A 22,236-nucleotide genomic window follows, 5' to 3' on the forward strand; every position below is an offset into this window, starting at 1 on the left:
ATGGCCGCTGGGAAAGTGAAAACCCAGCTCGATCTCCAGAGTCTTTATTCAACACTGAATCATAAAATAGCTCTTTACACGCTTCGCTGGGGGTTGTTTCTCTGTAATTCTTTAAATACACATTGTTTACACTTGCCAAAGTTTCAAAGCAACAACATCAAAGTGCGTCTACAGGTGAGAGTTCCAACCAAAGTGCTAAAAACACGGACTCCTGGCTGGAGCTGGGCCCTGCTCCCACCACACCCCCGGAGCCTCCCCTACCCATGCCCGGCTGCAGCCCCGTCCCAGCGCTCCCCCCTTCCAGGACATCATCTCCAGCAGACCTCGCCCCAAGGGCCCGGTTTAGCATCAAGGGACCACGGGATGGGGGGGAAAAAGGGATGTTTGGTTCTCCAGACACTGGCACATCGCTGCGGAAAGACTAAAATAGACCTAAATTTATATAGAGTTAAAAAAATAACTTGGGAGGCCACGGGAACCTTTGGGGGGGGAGGTCGCTGTACAGGGCCCCTCGGGCTCTGCTCACGGAGCTGCTGCCGCCGTGCAGGGCTTTAGGGAATGATTCCAGCTCCTGCATCGATATATCTCTATTCTCTGCACTGATTATCTCCTCTGATTATCTCGAAGCAACTGTGCATCACCCCTTCGCTTCCCAAAAACTGCCCCACACCATTGCACCCACTTGTCCCCGGCCCCAACCTGCCTCGTTGCCCTCCACGGGGCTCAAGCCCGAGGCTGCATTAGAAAATCCCTTTTTTTCCTTGCTTTTGGGCAGTTTTCCCTCCTCGCTGCTGCTGCAGCTTTTCCTCAGTGCTCTCCCACCCTCCCTGGGGATTATTTTGCCTCCCGCTCATGGGGAAGGCCCATCACCACCTCACAACACCCTGCAATGCTTCAGTCACAACAAACCGTCTCTGCTTCCCAAAATCTCCCTGCTCCCTGGGACTTTCTCCCTTTTAAAGCATTTTCTCATTTGGCACCAATTCCCAAATGGTTTTGCTCCACCCCAAGCTGCTGTTTCTCACCCCAAAATGAGGATGAAGCAATGCTCCAGCTCCTGGGCTGGGGCCTCCCCTAAGAGCTGAAGGAAAACATGTTAGCCACTTCAGGAGCCTTCACCAACACTTCTGGGGGTTTTTTTGTTCTGTTTTCCCTAAATCCAGGCTCTTCTGGAGGATCCAGCCAAGCCCCTGCTGTGGCTGTGCCCTTGGTGGCAGCAGGGACCAGGACACACGTCAAGAACTGGGATAAAGAGGTTTAAAATCCTCCTTGGACAGCGTCAAATTGGGGGTTCCCATTTCCCTCAATCCCTGACACCCTGGAGCCCCAGACCAGAGGGATAAGGCAGGAGGAGGCAGCTGATCCCCAGAGCATTCCTGGCTCCTGGGGGCTCGGAACGTCGGAGGACGAGTGAAATCCTACATGAGGGAGACACAAAACCACGGATTTAGGATAGATTTGGCCCCCGAGCTGGCTTTGGTGATGTTGTTCCTCTTGAAATCCCTGACCAGCACCCAAATTCAGGCGAAGGGGAATGCTGGGAATGTCGGCCATGTGGAAACTTTGGGAAAACTCGTTAGAAAAAGAATGAATCTCCTCAAAACTGGTCCTGCAGGAGCCAGGCTCAGAACCCCTGTCCATCCAACCTCTGCCAGCTCTGGCCATCCCTGTGACCCCGATCCTCTCCCGGATCCATGGATTTTACTGGGGATTGTCATCGCAGAGCCCCTCTGGCACTTCTCATACAGGGCTGAGCTGAACGTGCTGTGCAATTTCAAGGCTTTCCCAGGAAATTTGGTATTTCTGTGTTCCCATCACTTCCAGAAGCTCCGTGACCGAGGCGGTGGCTCCACGGCCGTGGGCAGCGTGGCCGGAGCATCCCGCAGGGGCCACGCACCAGCAGGAGGGGGGAAAGCAGCAGGGCAGGATCCATCTGACATTTCAGAGCTGTTAATGAGCTCATTAACAAGCCAGGCAATTAGGAGCCACCAGGAGAGCCCTCGTTCCTACCACTCCTGTCAGTGCCAGCCGCCTTCATCCCCAGCTGAGGAGGAGGAGGAGGAGGAGGAGGAGGAGGAAGGCATCCATTCAAGCCCCAGTAAGACAGGGAGAAACCCCCACTTTCCATCTTCCAATCCTTGAACCTGCTCGAGGCCTTGTGTCATCAGAGGATTTTGTAGAAAGGTGGCTTTGCTGAGATGGGTTCTTGGGGAATGCCCCGAGGGGAGGCGACGGTTTGATCTGGTTTGGGGATGCACCAAAGCACCGAATGCAGGTGAGGGTCCTGCCGTGACCTCCAGAGCCCTGGTGGCAGCGGGGCTGGGCAGGTCACAGAGCCACCCACGCCCCAACACCACCACACACACGGCCACCGCTGGCATGGAAGGTTTCTCTGAGAATCCTCAACACCTCCCCTCTTTCCATCACTTTGTCCTCACCTTCCCCTCGGCCCCAAGGAGCCAGGACAGGGTCCAGGCACCGAAAAACCGGGAGCAGCCATCTCCAGGCTTGGGCCACGAGAGTCTTTAAGCGTAGAGTGTATAAACATGCTGAGTATATAATTTTCCTTTAAAATCTTTTTTTTCCTTCTTCTCTTTATAGAAATAAATACTTACTTTGTTTTTGTTTCTGTTTTTTGTTTTTAAGGGAATTTTGCAAGTCCCTGCACTGTGGTGGTGACATCTCCGCTGGGCCACGCTCCGGGACGGGACCGGATGGTCCCCGGGGGTTGTAGCTTTGCTGGGTGGTTTTTTGCTGGTTGGGGCATCCCTTGCTCCTCTTGCCCCTGGATTAGGAGTGTCCCAGCCTCCCCGGGGTGGAGGTAAACCCACGGTGGGCATGGCAGGGAGCTGCTCCCGGTGCCGGGGAGCTCAGCCGTGGGGACGGGGTGGGATGCAGGAGTTTCTCGCAGGCATTTTCGGGCTCCCACATTTTGTGCATTCAGGGAGCAGCCTTCTCCTGAAAGCTGCACCAGGAGGGGGAGCAGAGGCGCTTCCCTCGGGGTTATGGCCACAAAACCCTGACCGTTTGAGAGCAGACAGCGCAGGTGGGATGAAGGGTGGGTGAAGGATCTCCTGAGGTGGGGTGGAGATGCAGGAGCTGCCTCCAGAGCCCCACCAGCCTCAGCGATTTGGGGGTGATTTTCCTTCGTCTGGGGATCCCCACGGGCTGTCTGGCAGCCCCAGCTGAGGTCAGCAGCTCTTGTGCCATGGATGAGGAATGTGGTGCTGGATCTGCAGCCTGGCTCCTCCTGGGGGACGCTCCCCGTGAGCCGCCCATGGCTCCGGGAGGGCTGGGGAGGGGACAGGCGCTGGGAGGGGTCTCCCCACAGCCACTCCGGCCAACGGGCACCGAAACCTCCAGCGCTGGTCCACAGAAGAGGGAAAAGCCCCAAATCCACTTTCCCAGTCAGTTCCTCTCTGCTCAGCCTGGTGGGTCCAAGGACACGGGCTGGGGCTGTGGGCAAGGCCGGGGCGTCCCCACTGCTGGCAGTGCTCTGATGGGTGTCCCCAGCTCCAGGGACACCTCCTGGGACTTTCCCCCAGGGGGGAGGATGGAGATGCCTGACCCTGCTGGATGCCTTTCCAAAACCAAGGGTATTTTGGGGATGATGATGCCCTTGCAGGCAGAGGACACTCGGAAGAAAACTCAGAAATAGACAATGGTGGCCGTAGACAAGGGTCAGCCAGGGCTGTTGGTTGGTGCTTTCCCCAGGATGATTTCAGGATAAGCTGGCCACGGTTTCTCCTTCAGGCTGCTCCGGAAGGCGATGGGATGGCAAATGTGGGTGTCCCGTGCCAGTCTCTCTCTCCACATGGGACAAGTGACCCCGGACAGAGTCCTGGTGGTGGGGACAGGAGCGTGACCTGTGTTCCTGGTGGACGAGGATTTTGGAGATGGTTTATTGCCTTGGCAGGAGGGTTTTGGTGGAGAGGAAGTGAGGCCAGAGACCTCTGGAAGAGCGCCCATCTCTCCTGGCATCCTCTCAAAGCCCCTGAGGAGCAGCTCTGCCCTCGGGCTTGTGCTGCAGGGGCTGCTGGTTTCTGGGGGCGTTCCCTCTGTCAAACACGGAATGGAAACGAGTGGAAACCCCGCGGGAAGGCCGGGCACTGATTCCTGGGGAGGAGCAGACCCCTCCCACCCCACCTCCATCATCCCACGGAGAGGCCAGGCTGCAGCAGCATCAAGAGCCCCCGGAACGGGCCGAGCCAGCCTCAAATGGGCAGAGATCCCCCAAAACAGAGTTCGACAGAACAGCCATCCCCAAATGCGGATCCGTGGCGAGGAGCAGCCGCAGGGGTTCAACGCCATCTTCCCTCCTGGGAGAGAGCCTGGCCCTGGCTCTTGGGGCAGCCAAAAAATGTCCTTAAGTAGCACCTTCTCGCCCGCGAGCGGCCCCGGGATGGCCCCGGCTGCCGGTCCCGAAGCCTGCGAGAGTTTGGGGTTCCTTGTGCACGAGCCGGGGGGTCCCTGCTCCGGCCCCGGCCGCGGAGGAGCGGCCCACGCTGGGTTTGGTCTCAGGGGCCTCGGGCTCCGCTGGGCAGAGCAGGGAATGTGCTTTGGGTTCCCTGAAGGGCTAACAGCCTCCTTCCACCTTGATGTGTAAAATCTTGGAGAAGCCGGGTCTTTTCCTCAGGGCCTGGAAGAAGAGCAGAGAGTGGGGTCGGGGGGGAGCCAGCAGTGCCACTGCTCCATGGGGCCAGGGAGGGAGAGGGGGAGCACCTCCAGCCCCTGCCTCGGGAAGGACACAGGTGAGAGAGAGAGAGAAGGGAATCCCTGCCACTGGAAGGACACAGGGCAAGGGAAGGAGAGGGGGGGATATCTCCAATTATCTCCGATCCCTGCCTCAGGACAGACATGGGGTGAGCGAGGGAGAGGGGGGAACATCATCTCAAATCCCTGCCACAGGAAGGAGAGAGGCAAGGGAGAGAGAGGGGGAACATTTCTGATCCCTGCCAGGGCAAGGACGCAGGGCTGGTGACACCCCTGTTAGCTGGGACTGGGATCCTTCACCTGGAGTTTGTTCACCATTTCTTCAAACATCTTCCTGGCTTCGGGGCTGTGGGGCTCCTTGAAGTAGTCCACAATCCCCACCTGCACCACGATGGACTTCAGGTTCCGGCACACACCTGGGGGCACAGACACCGCCTGGATCTCCACGCCTGGGCACAGGCAGCCTCCCCAGGTCCCACCCTGTGCTCCTCAAGGCCTCTGTGTGTGGGGAATCCTCACCCTGAACGTGGGGGAGCCCTGGCCAAGGTCCGTGCAGGGATGGGCCATGGGCTGTCTCTGGCTGCTCTGTCCCAAATCAGTGTCCTCCCGCTTCCTTGGGAGTCCCTGACTCTGCCATCCAGAGGGGTGGGCTCCCAGCAAGTCCAGCCACAGTCACCTGAGCTGTGGCCACCAGGACAGACCCTCCTGAGGCTGTGGACCTCCTGCCCTGGCCAATGACTTCAGCAAACGCTGTGACCCCAGACTCAGGTTTGTCACAAGCCTCAGGCGTGTCACAAACTTTGAGGCCTTGGCTACCCCAGGGGGACCAGGGAGGGAGCAGCTCCATCCTCCCTGCAGCCCGGGGCAAGATCAGCTCTCCTTGGCCCGTCCTTGGCAGGGGATGTTGGATCCCCTCTTAGACACCTTCCACCACAGAGCTCCCAGCACCCTCCAGCGCCAGCAGCTCCCGCGGGTGGGGCTGGAGGGCCGGTCTGGCCCATGGGTCTGGGTCCCTGCTCAGGGGCTGCTGGCCCCGGCATCGCTACTCACTGTTGAAGTGCAGCAGGGCTTTGGGGGTCACCGGGGTGGACGTCAGCACCAGCATCTCCAGCCCCTTCAGCCCCTCCCGACACACCTCGGCAGCCACTTCCTGGTTGATCTCAGCCACGTGGTCCAGCTCCAGCACCTGCAGCCTCATGCAGTTTCGGGCTGCGGGGACACAGCATCCCCTGTCAGCATCCCACGGGGAAGGGACCAGAACAGGCAGGGGGAGGGGGGGTGGGAGGGATGGGTGGCACAAGCAGGGGCAGGGAGCACCCATGGACCTCGGGGTGGGTGAGCTTCTCCACGGAGATCCCCACAGAGCATCCCCCTGCCTACAGCAAGGGCCCACTCCTTGTTCCATCCAAGAAGGAGGGAGGGGCTGCCCAGGGGGGTTTGGAGTCCCCACCCCTGGAGGTGTCCAAGGAAGGCCTGGACGTGGCACTCAGAGCTCTGGGCTGGGGACAAGGGGGGCATCGGGCACAGGGTGGACTCGGTGGTCCCAGAGATCTTTCCCAAGCCCAGCGATCCGCGCTGTGACCCCGGCACCCCGAGCGCTGCCTACCTAAGGACGCCAGTCCCTGCACGCCGCAGCCGGCCCCTCCGACGCCGAGCGCCCGCAGGTGCGGCCAGCAGCGCCCGATCATCTGCAGGCAGCGGTTGCTGAAGCGCGTCGGCTGCTGGCTGGGGACACGAGGGACAAGAGCTGGGGGTGGCACGGCTCAGCCCCCGCCCCCGCGGGCACTCCTGGGAGGGGTGCGGGATTGGGAGCTCTCCCACCCCACCAGCCCGGGGTCACCCTGGGGGAGGTGTCCCCATGTGAGCAGCACCCGGGGCTGGGCTGCCACCGGGACAGGGCAGCTCCGTGTGCCCAGGGCCCCAGCCCTTGTCTGGGAGCAGCTCTGGCTGCCCCTGGATCCCTGGCAGTGCCCAAGGCCAGGCCGGACATTGGGGCTGGGAGCAGCCTGGGACAGTGGGAGGTGTCCCTGCCATGGCAGGGGTGGTGCTGGAGGGGCTCTGAGGTCCCTTCCCACCCAAACCATCCCATGATTCTGTGATTCCAACCTTGGAGACCCAAACCAGGCCCTGAACTCTGCTGCTCGCCCAGATCAAAGCAGCAGCAGGGCCTGGACCTCTGGCCCAGGTGGAGAGGCTGAAGTGCCCGGTGCTGCTTCCCCAGGGCACACAGGAGCCACCCGGCCCTGGCACCCGGCCCTGGCACCCGGCCTCTCCTGCCCAGCCACCTCCCCTCTGTGGTGACACTGCCATGAACCTCCCAGACAAGAGCAATGCCCAGGGGACATTCCCAGGCAGGGAGCTGTGTCCTGCTGCGTGAGCCATCAGCTCCTGAGCACGCAGACATTGTGGGGAGGCTCCAGCAGCATCTCCCCCAAAATGCTGTCCCAGAATGAGAGCAACTGCAGTGACACCCTTCCAACAACGACCAGGCCCTGCAGGGCTGCTGCTGCTGAGCAGTGAGAGCTCAGACAGGCCTTTGATGTTCAGTGCCACCTCCCAGACCCATCACAGATCCCTTTCATCTCCGCAGTGAGCAGCCTCCCTGGGAACATTCCCGGCTCAGCAGGGAGGGGCAGACACCCAGCAGCACCCAGTTTTCACCGGGAGGGATGAGGCTGAGCTCCTGCTCTCCCGGGCTGGGCTCCAGGATTGCTGCTCATCCCATGAAAACCCTCCCTAAGGAAATCGGGTTCTGGCACCCAATTTCTTTCCAGCACCTCACACTCAATGGCCTCCTCCAGACACAGTTCCATCCCTGGCAATGTCCCAGGCCAGGCTGGACACTGGGGCTTGGAGCACCCTGGGACAGTGGGAGGTGTCCCTGCCAGGGCAGGGCTGGCACTGGATGGGCTTTAAGGTCCCTTCCCACCCAGCCCATTCTGTGATTCCATGCCTTACCAGGGATGCAGGGGTGCGACCTGGAGGGAGATGATGTCCCTGCAGCCTGCTCCAAGGGCCCAGATGACTTCATGGCCCACGGGGTCCGTGGAGCTCCTGAAACAACACAGGGAACACGTGGTGGCCCCACCAGCAGCGGTGCTGCCCCAGCGCTGGGTCTGCATCCCCCAGGGAGCTCCCTGGAGCAGCCAGAGGTCCCCATCTGGTCATTATTTACAGCCCAGGACCTGCCCCTGGAGCAGCCAGGCCCGACACCAACCAGTGCAGGAGGTTGGAGGCATTCCCGTCGGGAATGCTGCCTATGGATGTGCAACGGCAGAGCAGCGCAGAGAGTGAGGCTGAAGGTGAGGAGGGGGAGGGCAGGCTGGAGGGGAGGTTGAACACGGAAGGTGAGCTGGAGGTGCATCTTCCAGAGGCAAAGGTGACAGGGAGAGACTGCCAGGCCGGGTGTCCCTGCAGGGCACACTGGGCTGGTGTCCCTTGCCACCTGCCCAGCCTGGATGGGGACGGTGCCAGGGGCTGGGAAGGGTCCCAGCCAGGGGCAAGGGCTGCTCCGCGGGCTCTGACCCTGCTCTGCGGTGGTGCCACCGTGGCTGTCGGTGGCTCTTGGCCACGTGTCACTGCAGGGGTTTGCTGTGGCTCCTCCTTGGTGCCTTTGGAGGTACCAGGAGAGGCCTCCTGGGATGCTGCTCGACCCGGGCAGCGATTGGGGCAGGTGTGGGTTCATCGTGAGCTGGGGTGGAGCTCAGCAGCGAGGAGAGGTGTCAGAGAGCACCATCCTGGTGCCACCAGCCCAGACAGAGTCCCTCGGCTGTCCCACCACACCAGGAGCCTTCCAGGGACTGAGGCTGTGTTTCCCAAGTCTAAACGCCCCACTCCAGAACTTCAAGCAAGCCTAAGAATAAGGCTGGGTGTTATCTTGAGTGCTTCACACATCTCTGCTGGAGCAGGGTGCCAAGAGCAGCAGGTTCATCAGAGCGTGAGTCACAGGCACAGCTCAGGACGCACCAGGAGCACTTGGACTTGATCCGCCGCCCTTGGAAGAGCTGATGGAGCAGCCTTGGAGTTCAACCTGGCAGCTCTGGGCTGTCTCCTGTCTCGTGGTGTGGGTCAGAGCTAGGTCTGGGCTCCTGGAGTCCACACCAGGGGAGTGGCTGGATGTGCTGTCCCACCTGGAGGATCCTCTGTCCCGCCTGGGTGAGGAGCAGGTGGAATGGACACCAAGGCTGAGGTGGTTGTCTGCAGGTGCAGCAGAGCAAGGACCATCCTCCTGGAGGGTGGAGGGAAGGCCAGTCCTGTCTCCATGGGAGGCAGAGCCTCTTCAGAAGGTGGCCAAAACTGAGTGGTCAGTGATGTCCTCCAGGACCTGTGACCTCCTCCAGGACCATCATGGGTCTTGTGTCCTTGACTCAGGCAAGGTGTCCAAGTTGGCTCTTCGCTCTCCCACAGCAGAGCTGTTCCTCCCTCCCAGGAGGGAGGGACCCCGAGCCTCCTCTCCCCATTAGAATCCTTCATCAGGGTGTGACAGCCAGGGGGGACCTCACTGGCACCTCCTCCTCACGCTTCTCTAACACAAGGTGGTGTCTCCTTGCCAAGGCCCCGGTCACGCCTCCAGCCGGGATGAGATTGCTAACAGGACACTGGGAATGGAGCTGGAAGTGAAACACCTGCATGGGGACAACCTGGAAGGGGATGGGAGTTGCAGGGACAGCTGGCACTGGGGACACTGGGGTGGGGCTGTGGAAAGGTGGGTCCTTCACACCTGGACAGGTGGGCTGTGCTCTGCCAGGGAATGGGGGCGAGCCCCGCACACCCCGTGGGCATTCCCGGCCTTGTCCCAGTGCTGTGGCAGGCGCTGGTGGCCGTCCTTACCGGTAGGTGACCGCCTGCAGGGCCCGGCAGTAGCAGCTGGCCAGCCAGAGCGAGCGGTCGGTCAGCACGTTGGGGCAGTGCGAGATGCGCAGGATCAGCAGGTTGCTGCCCGTCGCCTTCAGCAGCGACTCCAGCCCCGCTTCCAGGCAGCCCCTGCCAGGACAGAGGCAGGGTCAGGCACAGAGGCCCACGTTCACCCTCCCCAGGGCCTCTCCAGGACGGTGACACGTCCCGTGGGCATCCGTGGCTCCAGGACGCCCAAAACCCACAGCCGGAGCCGGTGTGCGTTGGGGTCCAACATGGAACGGGTGTCGGGGCTCGTGGAGCTGCAGCAGCAGCCGTGGGGAGCAGCAGCTCCGGCTGTGGGAGGAGGGACACGGGGACACGGGCACTCACCGTGTGCTCTTCATGTAATCCTCTTTGCTCTCCTTCTTGCCCCGCTGGCGCGGCTTCAGGTTTTGGAGGGTGAGGGAATGCATCTGTGTGCACCACTGGGACAGCATGGCCAGGAACTGGGGCACAGGGGTGGCTGTCACTGGCAGGGACACCCCAGCACGTCCCACCCCTGGCTGCCCTCACGCCTGACAGAAACGTGTGAAGAGGCACATACGAGGCCATGGCAGAGCGTGTGCCACAAAATCATGGCTGTGACCACAAAATCGTGGCTGTGACCACAGAAGCACATGAACACCTGTGCAGGTGGGAGCTCCTGCCCTCGAGCATTCACCTGTGCACCTGCACCACCTCCAGCACCAGAGCAAGTGCCCCCCCGTGTCCCCCCATGACCGTAATGGCACAACCATCCTGACCACCAAGGAGATGCTTGCACAGCTCTACCCTTCTGGAAGAAAGGCCTCCCCCCAGGCAGTGCCGCCCCTCCCCAGTACCTTGGAGGACACCCTGGCGTTCTCCAGCAGCACCCGTGTCCACACGGCCGGGTGCCGGGCCACGAACTTCCAGTCCTTGCACACCTCGGCCGCGCGCAGCAGGGTCTTGGTGTCCAGGTAGGTGAAGATGCAGAAGAGGGCCGCCCGCATCTTGAGGATCTCGGGGCTGATGACCTCGCTGGAGTGGCCCGGGCTGCCCCGCTCCAGCCGGCACACCTTGCCCCCGGCCCCCTCGGGCCTGCCTGTGGGACACCCGGCATCGGTGGCCACTGGTGCACGGGAGAGCAGCGGGTAAGGGAAGCTCCATCCCTGTTCCCAACTTCCAACCGCCCCACCCTCCGCCTCCCGACCTCCCCACCCTCCCACCCCAAGAAGACCCCGCTGTGCTCTCACCCGTCAGCCGGCAGCTGCCAGGGGGCCGGGGCACGGCGGATCCCGGTGCCTCCGGCTCCCAGCCCTCGGCCTCCGACTCGGTGGTGCGGGAGCCCACGTCGGACACGTCGCCCTCCTCGCCCTCGGTGCTGTTGCGGTAGGGCCGGCGGTGCCAGTTCTGGATGGCCTGGCGGCGCAGCCCCGAGCCCCGGGCGCCGTCCCGGGCCGCGTACGGGTGTCCGTCGGCCGTGTCGTCCGTGGGACACGGCTCCGCGCTGTCGCTGTCGTAGCACCCCGAGCTCTGCGACACGGCCTTGGCCCGGCTCGAGGCCCTGGGGACGGGGATGTCCGACCTCAGGGCTCGCCGGGGTGTGCGGCCCCCTTCCCATCATCCCGTTAAAATCGCGAAGAGGCGGCAGGGACGGGCACTCACCCGGTGCTGGAGGAGGAGCGCTGGTTGGACACGCCGTAGGGACCGTGCACGGCCACCCCCGGCCCCGGGTGCCGCTCTCTCTGCAGGGACAGGGGACAAGAGGAGCCAACGTGGCACAGCCCGCCGTGTGTGAGGGAGGGGACCCCGCTAACCCACCGGTGCCGGCTGCGTGCCGGGGGACACCCTCACCCAGCGGGATGCAGAGCAGCATCTCCAGCACCGCCCAGGCCACGGGAGCAGCGACCCACTGAGAAGCAACTTCCCTTTGGGATCCCCCACCCGGGATTACCCATTTCCCATGGCGAGGAAATGGGGCACCTACACCGCCCCGCTCGGCCCCTGGCAGAGGAGAGCCGGGGCCGCATTCCCGAAGCCGAGGGTGAATTCCTAAAGCCGGGGGCGCATTCCCGAAGCTGCGAGCGCACTCCCGAAGCCGAGGGCACATTCCCAAAACTGAGGGGAGATTCCCGAAGCCGCGGGCGCGTTCCCGAAGCCGTGCCCGTGCCTGTGCCCGCAGAGGTACCGGTCGGGCGATGGCCTTGGTGGCCGGGGTGCCGCAGCGCCCCAGGCTCCCGTTGGGGGTGGTGCCGCAGCTGCTGCTGATGATCTGGAGCTGCTTCTCGGCGCGGTCGGCGCGGTCCAGCAGCTCCTCGATGAAGTGCTGCAGCCGCACCTTGGCGTTGGCCTCCCGCGCCGCCGTCTCCTTCAGGAACTGGTCGATCTGCAGCACCTCCCTGGCGGAGGGACCCGCGGTGACACCCCGGTGCTGCCCACCCCTCCCTGCTCAGCACCCCCGTCCTCGTGTCCCAGCTGGGACCGGCGTCAGGAGTGCTCGTGGACACCCGGATTGTTCCATCCTCAGCCCGCTCCGGGCCAGTGCCAGCCCAGGGGCTCCCGGGGTGGGCTGGGGCAGGGCAGGGGTGAAGGGATGCTCCCAGCAGGCGGGGAGGATGTTGCCGCCTTGTTTTAGGGGTGAGGTGACATCCCCTGCACCTTGTCCATTGCTCCCAGGACTGGAATCAGGCTCCTGAGCACGATGGAGCAGAGGGAAGAGGAGGATGATGGTGTGGCAGGGCGAGGGAGGAGGATGGCAGTGATGTCCTGCCTCACTCAGGACAGACTTAGGAAAGTCCTTAAGGGCAGCCTGGCACCCCTAAATGCTGCTCAGCCCTAATCCCTGTTCAGCCCAGTGGTTGTGGGGCCCCGGCTCCCTCATTAACACATTAATTAGCAGGTGCTCTGGAGCTCCGAGCTTGCAGAAGGGCTGTTTCCCCCAGAATGTGGCCAGCCCTGGGGTGCGGTGTGACAGCAGCTCCATGACCCAAGCTGACCCCACCCCACCGAACACCTGGGTGAGCACATGCAGCCACAGGCACAGACACACCCCTGAGCCCACACTGCCCAAAGCACACGCGGCCACCACACCCCTGCAGGTGCATGTGCCCCGTGAGCACCCAGGCACGCACCAGGTACACACACACAGAGACCCCTGTCCTGCACACCTGAGCACCCCACACACCTCCAGGAGAGCACAAATCCAGCACACAGCCGGGCACACACAGCCAGGCAGCATCAGGAGGGTGGGCAGGCCCTGGCACAGGGTGCCCAGAGCAGCTGGGGCTGCCCCTGGATCCCTGGCAGTGCCCAAGGCCAGGCTGGACACTGGGGCTGGGAGCAGCCTGGGACAGCGGGAGGTGTCCCTGCCCATGGCTCACCCACGGGATGAGCTTCAAGGTCCTGTCCAACCCAACCCATTCTGTGACTCCATGCCCACCCACGTGCCCTCCCCTGGCACAGGCACAGCTGCTCACAGCTCACGCTGATGGTGCACACACACACACACACACACACACACACAACTGCTCACACCTCCCCTCAGCAGCCCCTGGAGAGGCACAAACACAGCTCTGCACGTCTGTCTGAGGCACACCTGACCTCGGACACGGGACCACGCACACCTGGACACAGAAACCCGGCCACAGAAACCCAGCCACTCACACCTGACCTCGGACACCTGATCACACACACCTGACCTCTGACCCCTGGCCACTCACACCTGACCTCGGACACCTGGACACAATGATCTGCTCAGAAGCACAAAGGAAAAGGAGGGGCAGCCCTTAGTGACATCATTCCTGCTGCTGGCTATCAATTACCAATTAATCACCAATTAATTACCAATTAATTTCTCCCCAATCTTCCACTTGCAGGCTGAGCCTGGGAGCTCTGGGGATGCTCTGGGAAGGCTCCTGGAAGGGGCCCCAGGGGATTTGGAAGGCAAATGTGGAGCTGGGCAGCAGCTGTAAGGTGATGCTGATGGTTATCACCTTCGTCTCTCCCATTCCCATGGGCTGGGTGGAAAAACACCCCTGGCAAAGGAAACGGAGCCCAGCAGCCAAGGGTCTCCCAGGAGGACAATGGCTTCAGGGTGTCTTGGAGCTGGCAGGGCTGGGAAATGCCCCCACAGTGTTTTCAGGGAAGGCTTTGCCGATTCAAACAATTTCTGATAACCTCCCCACATCTGGGGAAAGCCTCCTCTCACCATCAGTGCTTCCCACACTCTCCCTGCAACCTCAAAAGGGAGTTTGTCCCTTGGGGTGGAGGAGTTTGGGGACTGATGGGGACAGTCGAGGGGCAGGAGGGTTTCCCTGAGGAATGGGAGGCCCAGGAGGCAGTTTTGGGGCATAGACCCAGGGTTTTAGGTGGTAACAATGTCCAGGCTCCACCAAGAGACATTTGCCCCTCTATTTACCCTGTCTGGCTGTCTCCAGGCCCTGCTCCAGACTCATCCACACTGGTGTCCCTTGTTCCACCACCACATATCCCCAAGGTGCCCCTGGACAACACCCACGGGGCAGCTGATGGCAGCCCCCAAACCCCCCACTGCCTGTCCCATAACCGTGCCCCCAAACCCGGAGGTGTCCTTATCCAGCCCCAGGGTCACCCCGCTCCTCACCCGGGACATCCCCCCACCCTGGGAGCCCCGTTTCTGAGCCAGGTCATTCTTTTGGAGTCAAAGTCATTCACAAGCATGCAGAGGATGATGGGAATCAAGACAATTCCTTGAGGAATCCCAGCAGTGCTCCCAGCCCAGCACAGCCACGGCTGTCCCCCACTAACTCCTTACTGACCTTCTGGGCCCCTCCAGATTTGCTAAAACTCCTGAGGAGCAAGGTCTGGTTTGCTTGGGCAGCACTGATGGGCAGAATGACCCAGCGCTGGACTGGAGGGAAACTCGGGAGCAGCGTTGGGGTGGGCAGGGGATGTTGGAGGGGAATATGGGATGGAAATGAGGATGAGAGTGTCCCAGTCTCAACAGCAAATGGAGGTGGTACTGCTTGGGCTGCCCCACGCTCCCTCTGGGAGAAAAACGTGGAATTTGGCATGGCCACGACAGGGGGTGGGAATGAGGTGGGATTTAAGGTTCCTTCAACCCAAACCAGTCTGTGACTTGGTGATCCCCATCCTGGCCATGTCCTGGAGCACCAGGGGCTCTGGGACAAGGTCTGGCTTGTCATGACCCAGCCATGGAGGGGCCCAGGTCTGTGTGGGCACTGAGTGGGTGGGAGAAGAGGCAGAACCTGCTGAGGGCTGATGCTGCTGGGCATCACCAAGGGGCTGTGCCTGAGCCCTGGCCCTGAGGGTTTGGGGGTGACGCTGGGCTCCTCTGGACTTATGGAATGGCCTGGATTGGAAGCGACCTTAAAGCCCATCTCATTCCACCCCCTGCCATGGGCAGGGACACCTTCCACTATCCCAGGGTGCTCCAAGCCCTGTCCAAGCGGCCTTGAACCCTCCAGGGATGGGGCAGCCCCAGCTTCTCCAGGAGTCACTGCCAGGCACCCCTTTCCCCCCACCCTGCGGCTGGGACAGGGACAAAGGACTCACTGCTGCTTCCGAGTGAGCTCCTGCTCCTTCTGCACCAGGTCCTGCTTGAGGGACGCCAGCATCTCCACGCTGACGTCCACCTGGCGGGACAGCTCCGATGCCCGGTCCTCCAGCTCCTGCTTCTCCCGGCTCAGCCGCAGGCTCTCCTGCTTGGCCTTCTCCAGCTCCGAGCTCTTGCGGTCCAGCTCCACCTGGAGCCGGCCCACCTGCGAGGCGATCTTCTGCTCCACCTCCTCCGTCAGCTTCTCCAGCCGCTTGTCCACCTCCAGCTTCTCGAAGGCACGGATCTTCAGGCGGGCCAGGCCCTCCTCGTAGGCCGTGTCCATGGTGGCTGGCGGGGCGGGCGCGGGCGCCACGGCCTTGCCCCGGGTGAAGATCTCGGTCAGCGGGATCTCGATCTCGTGGACATAGCGGGGCGAGGGCGACGAGGACGGGGCCGGCTCCAGCTCGTCGGCAGGGACCAGGTCGCAGGAGAAGCGCTGGTCCTTGCCCTGGAAGGAGGTGCTCTCAAAGTAGTCCCTGCGGGCGGCCGGGGTCAGCAGGGCCCCGTCGGCGGCCAGCGGGAAGACGGCGGCATCGCAGATGCTGTTGGTCTTGGAGAGCACGTAGAGGGTCTCGTAGGTGTGGTTGTACTCCAGGTGTGCGCGCAGCGAGGACAGGCTGCGGAAGCGCTTGTGCTCGCCGCAGCGCGGACACCGGTACGGCAGGTCCAGCGAGGCCATCGCTCAGCTCTGCTCCCCGGCGCGGGGCACCCGCGGGGCCCCGCTCATGGCACGGCGCAGACGCTCCGGGGACACGCGGGGGACGCCGGGGAGCCCCCGGCAGAGAGGTGGCGGCTCCGCCGGGACATGGCGTGGGGACGGCCCGGGATGGAAGGGGATCCGACAGTCCTCGAGGGGATCCGGCAATCCTCAGGGGGGTGTCAGCGTCGGGCGGTGCCGGGCGCTGGAAGAGATGGGGGTCAGTGCTGTTGGGATGGGGGGCCCCAAAAATCCCTCCTTGGTCCTTCCTCTGGGTCCCCTCTGTGCCTCCATCCCACCCCCTCCTGTTCCTCCCACCCACACACATCCCTTGGGAGGGCACATGGCTAAAGAAGGTGCAGAGTCCCTGGGAATGGGCAGAACCCTGGGAATGGGCAGAACCCCTGGGAAGCTCCAGAACCACTGGGAAGCTCCACAACCCCTGTGAAGACCCACAGCTTTTGGGAAGCTCCACAGCCCTTGGGAAGGCCCGCAGCTCCTGGACTCAGTGACCTTAGAGGTGTTTTCCAACCTGAATGATTCTGTGGTTCTACGAACCCTTGGGAAGATCCATAAGGGCTGGGAAGGTCTCCCACCCCTTGAGAAGGTCTCCCACCCCCTGAGAAGGTTCACAGCCATTTGGGGGGAACACAGCCATCAGGAAGGTGCACAACCCATGGGAATCTCTCTCCATCCACCCGAGCTTGTCTCACAGGAGGTGGCAGAGGTGGCCCTTGTGCTCTCTTGCCCAACCACCGCCCAATGAGCCCCTGCAGTGTCGGGGGTCTCCGAGGCCCAGGATCATCCCTGTGTCCGACACCGGGAGCAGGTGCTGGGATCCACCTTCTCCAAGCAAAGGGTGACCCATTCCTGCTGGATCAGCCCATGCAGCCTCGGAATGGGATTCGCCCCCAAGAGTTCTCATCCATCCCTGGGCCCCCCATGCTGTCCGCTGCAGGGGACATGGTGGCCTCTCCTGCCAGGGCAGGTGAGGGTCCCCATGGGACCTGGTTCATCCCCCCCTCACAAAATCCTCCACGACACCAGTGGGGGAAACCCCACCCTTGTGAAACGGGATAAGCCAGTGAAAATCCAGCCTGGGAGGCTCCCACAGTCCCCTCCAGCCTGGGGGGCACAAACACACCTCAGGGCACGGTTTTTTTGCTTTTCATTCATTTTTCATTCAAAAATGAACGCTGCAATGCTTTCACCCCAGAACACTGAGGGCGCCCATGGGTGGGAGTATCCCTTCCTCATCCCCCTGCAATATCCCACAAACAGCCCTTCCCACCACCCTCGGAGCCCTCCTGCATCCCATAACCACCAGCTGGTGAGCACGGAACTGCCACGGAACCTCCACCCATCCCTGCTGGTCCCCAGGGCAACATCCCTAGAGGCTCAGCGTCCCCTCGGAGGGACAACCAGGCCACGAGGCTGGGAAACCATTTTTTAAGGGAAAAATCAGCAAAGGCAAGAAATCCATGCAAGAAATCAAAGTAAGATGAGCCAGGAGGGTCCGTGACCTGCCCTGCTGTGTTTGGGGTCGTTACCAAACACACCCTCGCACATTAACCCCACCTGGGCGACCACCGGCTCGGCCCGGCCGAAACCCGAACCCCGGCGAGCACAAAGCACGTCCGGCAACTTCGGCCGCTGCCGGGGGGATGAGAAAGCGCTTTTCCAGCGCAGGGATCAGGAATCGTGCCGTGGTGCCTCAGGCCTGGATCCCTGCCCGCGTCTCCCGGGGCACCCGAGCAGCCTCAGCCCTAATTCCCCGGCCAAAATCCAAGGCAGGATCCGGCCCAGGTGGATCGGGAAGCACACAGAGCCCGCTCCTCGTCCTGGGCAGGTCCTGCTCCGGCCGCAAAACCTCTCCTCCCTCCCATCTCCACGGCAACAGCCGGGATTTGAGGGAATTGTTCGCGGAGTCATTACTACGGCGGCCACGCTAATAAAACCCACAGGCATCCGGAGCCGGGAGCCGCTCCCGACCGCCGGGATTGCAGCATCCCCGGGCCGCTCCAGCGCCGCTACCTGCGATTCATCATGGAGCCTTTCTTCGCATTGTTTAACGCTTTTCCTGCCCACCCACCCCCCCAAAAAAATATTACCAGCAGGCAGCTCCCCTGCCTGGTTGAAGAGAGAAGGGGGGGATGGAGAAGAGAGGCGGTGGGGGATGCTGCCGGGGTGGAGGGTGCTGCCCGCGCCGCTGGTCCCCATCCTTCCCCGGCGCTCCAGCGGGTGGGAAGGAGCGGGGTGGGAGCACCGCGGTGGGCGAGGGCGGCTGGGGCTGAGGCTCAGGGGGCTCGGGGGAGGTGGGCATGGAAATCCGGATGCATTTTTTGCCGCCCAGCGCCCGGAACAGGGAGCGGCGGGTCCGTCCTCGCATCCTGGCAGCGGCTTTGTCCCCACTGCGTCCCCCTGCTCCCGGGGGCCCTGGGTGAGGAGCATCCTCGGGAGAAGCCACCACCTCCTAGGGCACCATCCCCTCTCCATCCCATCCCCTGTCGCCCCATACCTGCTTCTGGCCGCCGACCTCCCGCGCTGGGCTCCTCCGGCGAGGGCAGCATCTCTCCCCGCTCGCCCGCGGGCCACCCCCGAGCCGGGGGGTGCGGGGTGGGGGCCGGAGCCCGCACAGCCGCTCCGCCGCACAAAGGAGGAGGCTGCCGAGCGGCTCAGGGCTGCGCCGAGGCGGGGGGATGCGGGGCACGGGGGATGCGGGCACAGGGATGCGGGGCAGGAGGGATGCAGCCCGCGGGAAGCACCCAGCTCCCTGCGGCCAGCACCTCCATGCCAGGCAGGCCCTGGGGAAGGAGGGAGGGAGGGTGGTGGCTGCGGGGTGGGGGGAGGAGGAGGAGGCGGAGGAGGAGGAGGAAGGAAGGAAGCAGAGGCTGAAGGCCCCGGCGGGGTGCGGGGAGGGTGGCGGTTCTGGGCACCCTGGGGATGGCGGGTCCCCGGGGCGCGGGGGGCTCAGCGGGGGCTCAGCATGGCGGGGGAGGGAGGGACGGAGGGATGCAGGGATGGAGAAAGGCGGAGGGCGAGCGCCGGCAGCCGCCTCCTCCCCTGCAGCCGGAGCCGGGGCTGTCTCGCTGCCGGTTCTCCCGCACAGCTCCCTCTGCCTGTCTCCCCACGAACACGGCGGCCCGGCTGCCATGGCACCCCCGGCCCCCTGACCCCAGACCCCCCTGTCCCCACCGCTGAAGCCCCTGCCCCTGGCAGCTCCTGGCCGGGGTCACCCGGAGCATCCTCCCCGGGGGATGCAGTGCCGGGTGCGCGGCCGAGCCTGTGCTGCTCCTGCCCCAGCCCGAGCTGGACACACGGGTGCCAGGACACGGGATTGGTCCCGGCACAATCCCTGATCATTCTGTCTTCATCCCTGGCTTGTTCCTAACTGAGCTCCCGAGTATTATGCCTTGGTCCTGATCCAGTCCCTGAGCACCCTGCCTTGGTCCTTGGCTTGGTCCTGAGCTGGTACCTGATCATCCTGGCTTAATCCCAGGCTTGATCCTGATCCATTCCTGAGTACCCTGGCTTGATTCCCAGCTTGGTCCTGGTCTGGTCCCTGAATGCCCTGGTTCGGTCCCCAGCTGGTCCCCAAGGCCCCTGATTTGGTCCCAACCCAGGCACGGATTACCCTGGATCAGTTCCCAGCTTGGTCTTGGTCTGGTCCATGGCTGCCCTGGTCAATCCCTGTCCTGGTCCTGACTGAGTCCCTGAGAAGCCTGTTTTGGGCTCTGGCTTGATCCCAGATGGTCCCTGGGCACTCTGGTTTAATCCCGGGCTCAGTCCTGATCCAGTTCCCGAGCCCCGTGCCAGAGGCATCCGGCACAGCCATGTTTCCTCTCTGGGGTGGGCACGGGAGGGTGGCAGTGCTGGGCCCAGGGTGCTGCTGGCACGGGGTCAGGCGGGTGTCCCCATCCCCTGGGACTCGGGGTGCCACTACTCCTGCCCTCCTGCACATGTGCCCAGTCCCACCCCAGGCAGGAGCAGCTGTCCCAGAGGCTGTGGGGTGGCTGTGGGGTGGCCGTGGGGTCTGTCCCATCCCTCCCACCTCCCTGGCAGTGCTGGCTGGAGGAGCAGAGAGCCAAGGCTGGAGCGGTGCCTCTGCAGAGCTTCCAGGCTCAGCATCAATTATTGATGACTTCCCGAGGGGTATTAATCAAGTCCTCCTGCATCATTCATGGCCAGCGGTGCAGGGAGAGCCTGGCTCTGCTGCCCAGGGGATCTGACATCCCCCGGAGAGGGGCCCTAACCCAGCCCCTTCCCAGAGGAAACCTGAGGTCCTTGTTGGTGTCTCCCCAGAAAAGTGGTGTCATCTGGGTCATCTGGGTGTCATCTGCACCCCTTGCAGTGGTCCTGGCTCAGGATTAGGCTCCCACACCCTGGGAGGGTTCACCCGAGGGTCACGAGCACCCTTGGGCGCTATCGGGGTGTGAGATTATAGGGACACATCTGAGGGCAAATTTGGGATTTCCCCCTCAGCCAGGTTTCCTTCTGGCCCCTTCCCACATCCCATCTTTACTGTCATCCCCTCCATCCCCTGCCCAGCCTCCCAGCCCAACTCCACAGGGTCTCTGACCCCATGCAAGCTCAGATGCTGCTGGGATACCTGGGACACTGGATTCTGCTGGGATTACTGGTGTTTAGCCCCAGAATGCTCCAGCCCACATGTTGACAAACGGCTGAAGGGCATGGGGAAGTAAGACGGGGTTACCTCTCTCTCCTTCACAGTATGGCTGGGGGGCAGATCCCCCCTCTCCAGGGCTGCTGAGGGGACAAAATCCATCAGAAAAGGAAAGAGCAGATTACAGCCGTGTCCCTTCCCTGCCTCAGTTTTCCCCTCTGCAAGGAAAGGACCATCACCCCTCAATCACCTGAGCATCGGTGACAAAGGGGCCCTGGCCCCGCTGCCTCCATTCCCACAGGCACCTTCTCCTGATTAACGGAGACCAGAGCTCGGCACGCCTCATCTGAGCATCTCCCTCTGGAAGGATGAGATGTTGGGATTTCGTGATGGTAACTGATTTTTAACCAGCAGGGGAGGGAGGTTCTTCCGTGGAAGGCACATTCCTGGCTGCAGCAGCGTCTCCTGTGCCACCCGGCCCCCGGCCATTCCCGGGAGAGGGGAACCAGCATCCCTCCACCATCTAAAATTCCAAAAGGCAGGGAGCAAACCGCCCCCCCCTGTGCAGGGGTCCCCATCCTGCCTGCCTGGTGCTGCCTGGATCTCTCCAGCCCTGGGGCTGAGCCAGGTGGGAAATGGGGAATGGGGATGTCTCTGATCCCATTTCCTGAGGGTGAAGCCGAGGGCGTGTGGGACGTCCACACCCCACTGGGGACCAGGAGCCCAGGCTGGGGGCTTTGGGCTGGGCTTTGGGGTCCCCAAGGGAGAGGGGCAGATTCCTCCAGGACTCAGCCCCATCGGAACAGACCCGGAGCCACGTCCTGCGTTTGGAGGGAGATGCAGCAGCAAGGAGCAGGGATCCCTGCTCTGCCCCAGGACAAAACCCTTCTCCTGGGATGAGCCCCCACCTGGGATTTGGGGCTGCTCAGGAGGTGTCACCAACCACCCCGCTGCACTGACGGATTTTTTTCTCCCTGTTAATTATGGAAGCACCTTTTTTCCCCAAAATGCAGCAGCAGAGGTCAAAAACCCAACAGAAATACAGGATGGAAAGGCAGAGAGCAACCTCAGCGAGGGCTTGGATCAGCTCAAATCTTTAATTAGAAAAATAGACACAAATTTGAAATATTCCTGATAGAGGCCTTTTCTTTTTACAAACCGAATGATAATAATAATATTAATAATATTTATAATAATATTATTATTAATAATAGTAGTAATAATAATAATAGTAATAATATTGAAACCACCTTTCCCAAAGGGCTGTTAGCACCGTTTGCCAGAGCCCGGTGGCGTCTCTCTCCCTGGGGAGAAAGGACCGGAGCAGTCGCAGCCCCAACCGCGCCGGCCGGAAAATCTCCAGCCAGGAACATCCTGCGAAGTGCTGGCTTGGGAAATCACAGCCCGGGCGCTACGAACGCAGAGTGTCCAAAAAACCCACCTCGGTGGTGATTGCTGTCTGTACACGGGTTTTCCTTTCCCCTCCTTGGAACAGGAGCTGTAAAATGGCTCAGTCCCTGCGCTTCGGAGATGGCTCCGGGCGGCCGGGGTTGCCACATCCCATCCCCGCAGGGAGCGGTCCGGCCCCGCGGCATCGCCTCGCCTCCCGCGGGCCCCTCTGGTGCCCGGCACGGCTCCGCCGCCGCCTCTCCTCCAGGGCCACCCAGGAGGGAATTCCCACCCCGGCTCTCCCGTGAGACGCTCGGGGGACCTCGGGAAACGCCGCCTGCCAGCGCTCAGGTTGGAGGC

The 22,236-nt window shown here is 62.4% G+C and overlaps 1 protein-coding gene across 1 annotated transcript; it reads right to left on the bottom strand.

Moving 5' to 3' along the window:
• Positions 1-4,576: 4,576 nt before the first annotated feature.
• On the bottom strand, positions 4,577-15,845 carry FBXO41 (F-box protein 41; the record flags this gene model as incomplete). Its single annotated transcript, XM_082282437.1, has 12 exons — positions 4,577-4,639; positions 5,014-5,129; positions 5,764-5,922; positions 6,320-6,438; positions 7,672-7,767; positions 9,544-9,696; positions 9,940-10,055; positions 10,431-10,672; positions 10,824-11,134; positions 11,236-11,315; positions 11,759-11,969; positions 15,124-15,845. The coding sequence occupies 12 exons, from the start codon at positions 15,843-15,845 to the stop codon at positions 4,577-4,579; spliced, it is 2,388 nt and encodes a 795-aa protein (XP_082138563.1).
• Between the last annotated feature and the right edge of the window lie 6,391 nt (positions 15,846-22,236).

The sequence above is a fragment of the Coloeus monedula genome, assembly GCF_965178545.1.
Source record: "Coloeus monedula genome assembly, chromosome: 5".
Taxonomy (NCBI): Eukaryota; Metazoa; Chordata; class Aves; order Passeriformes; family Corvidae; genus Coloeus; species Coloeus monedula.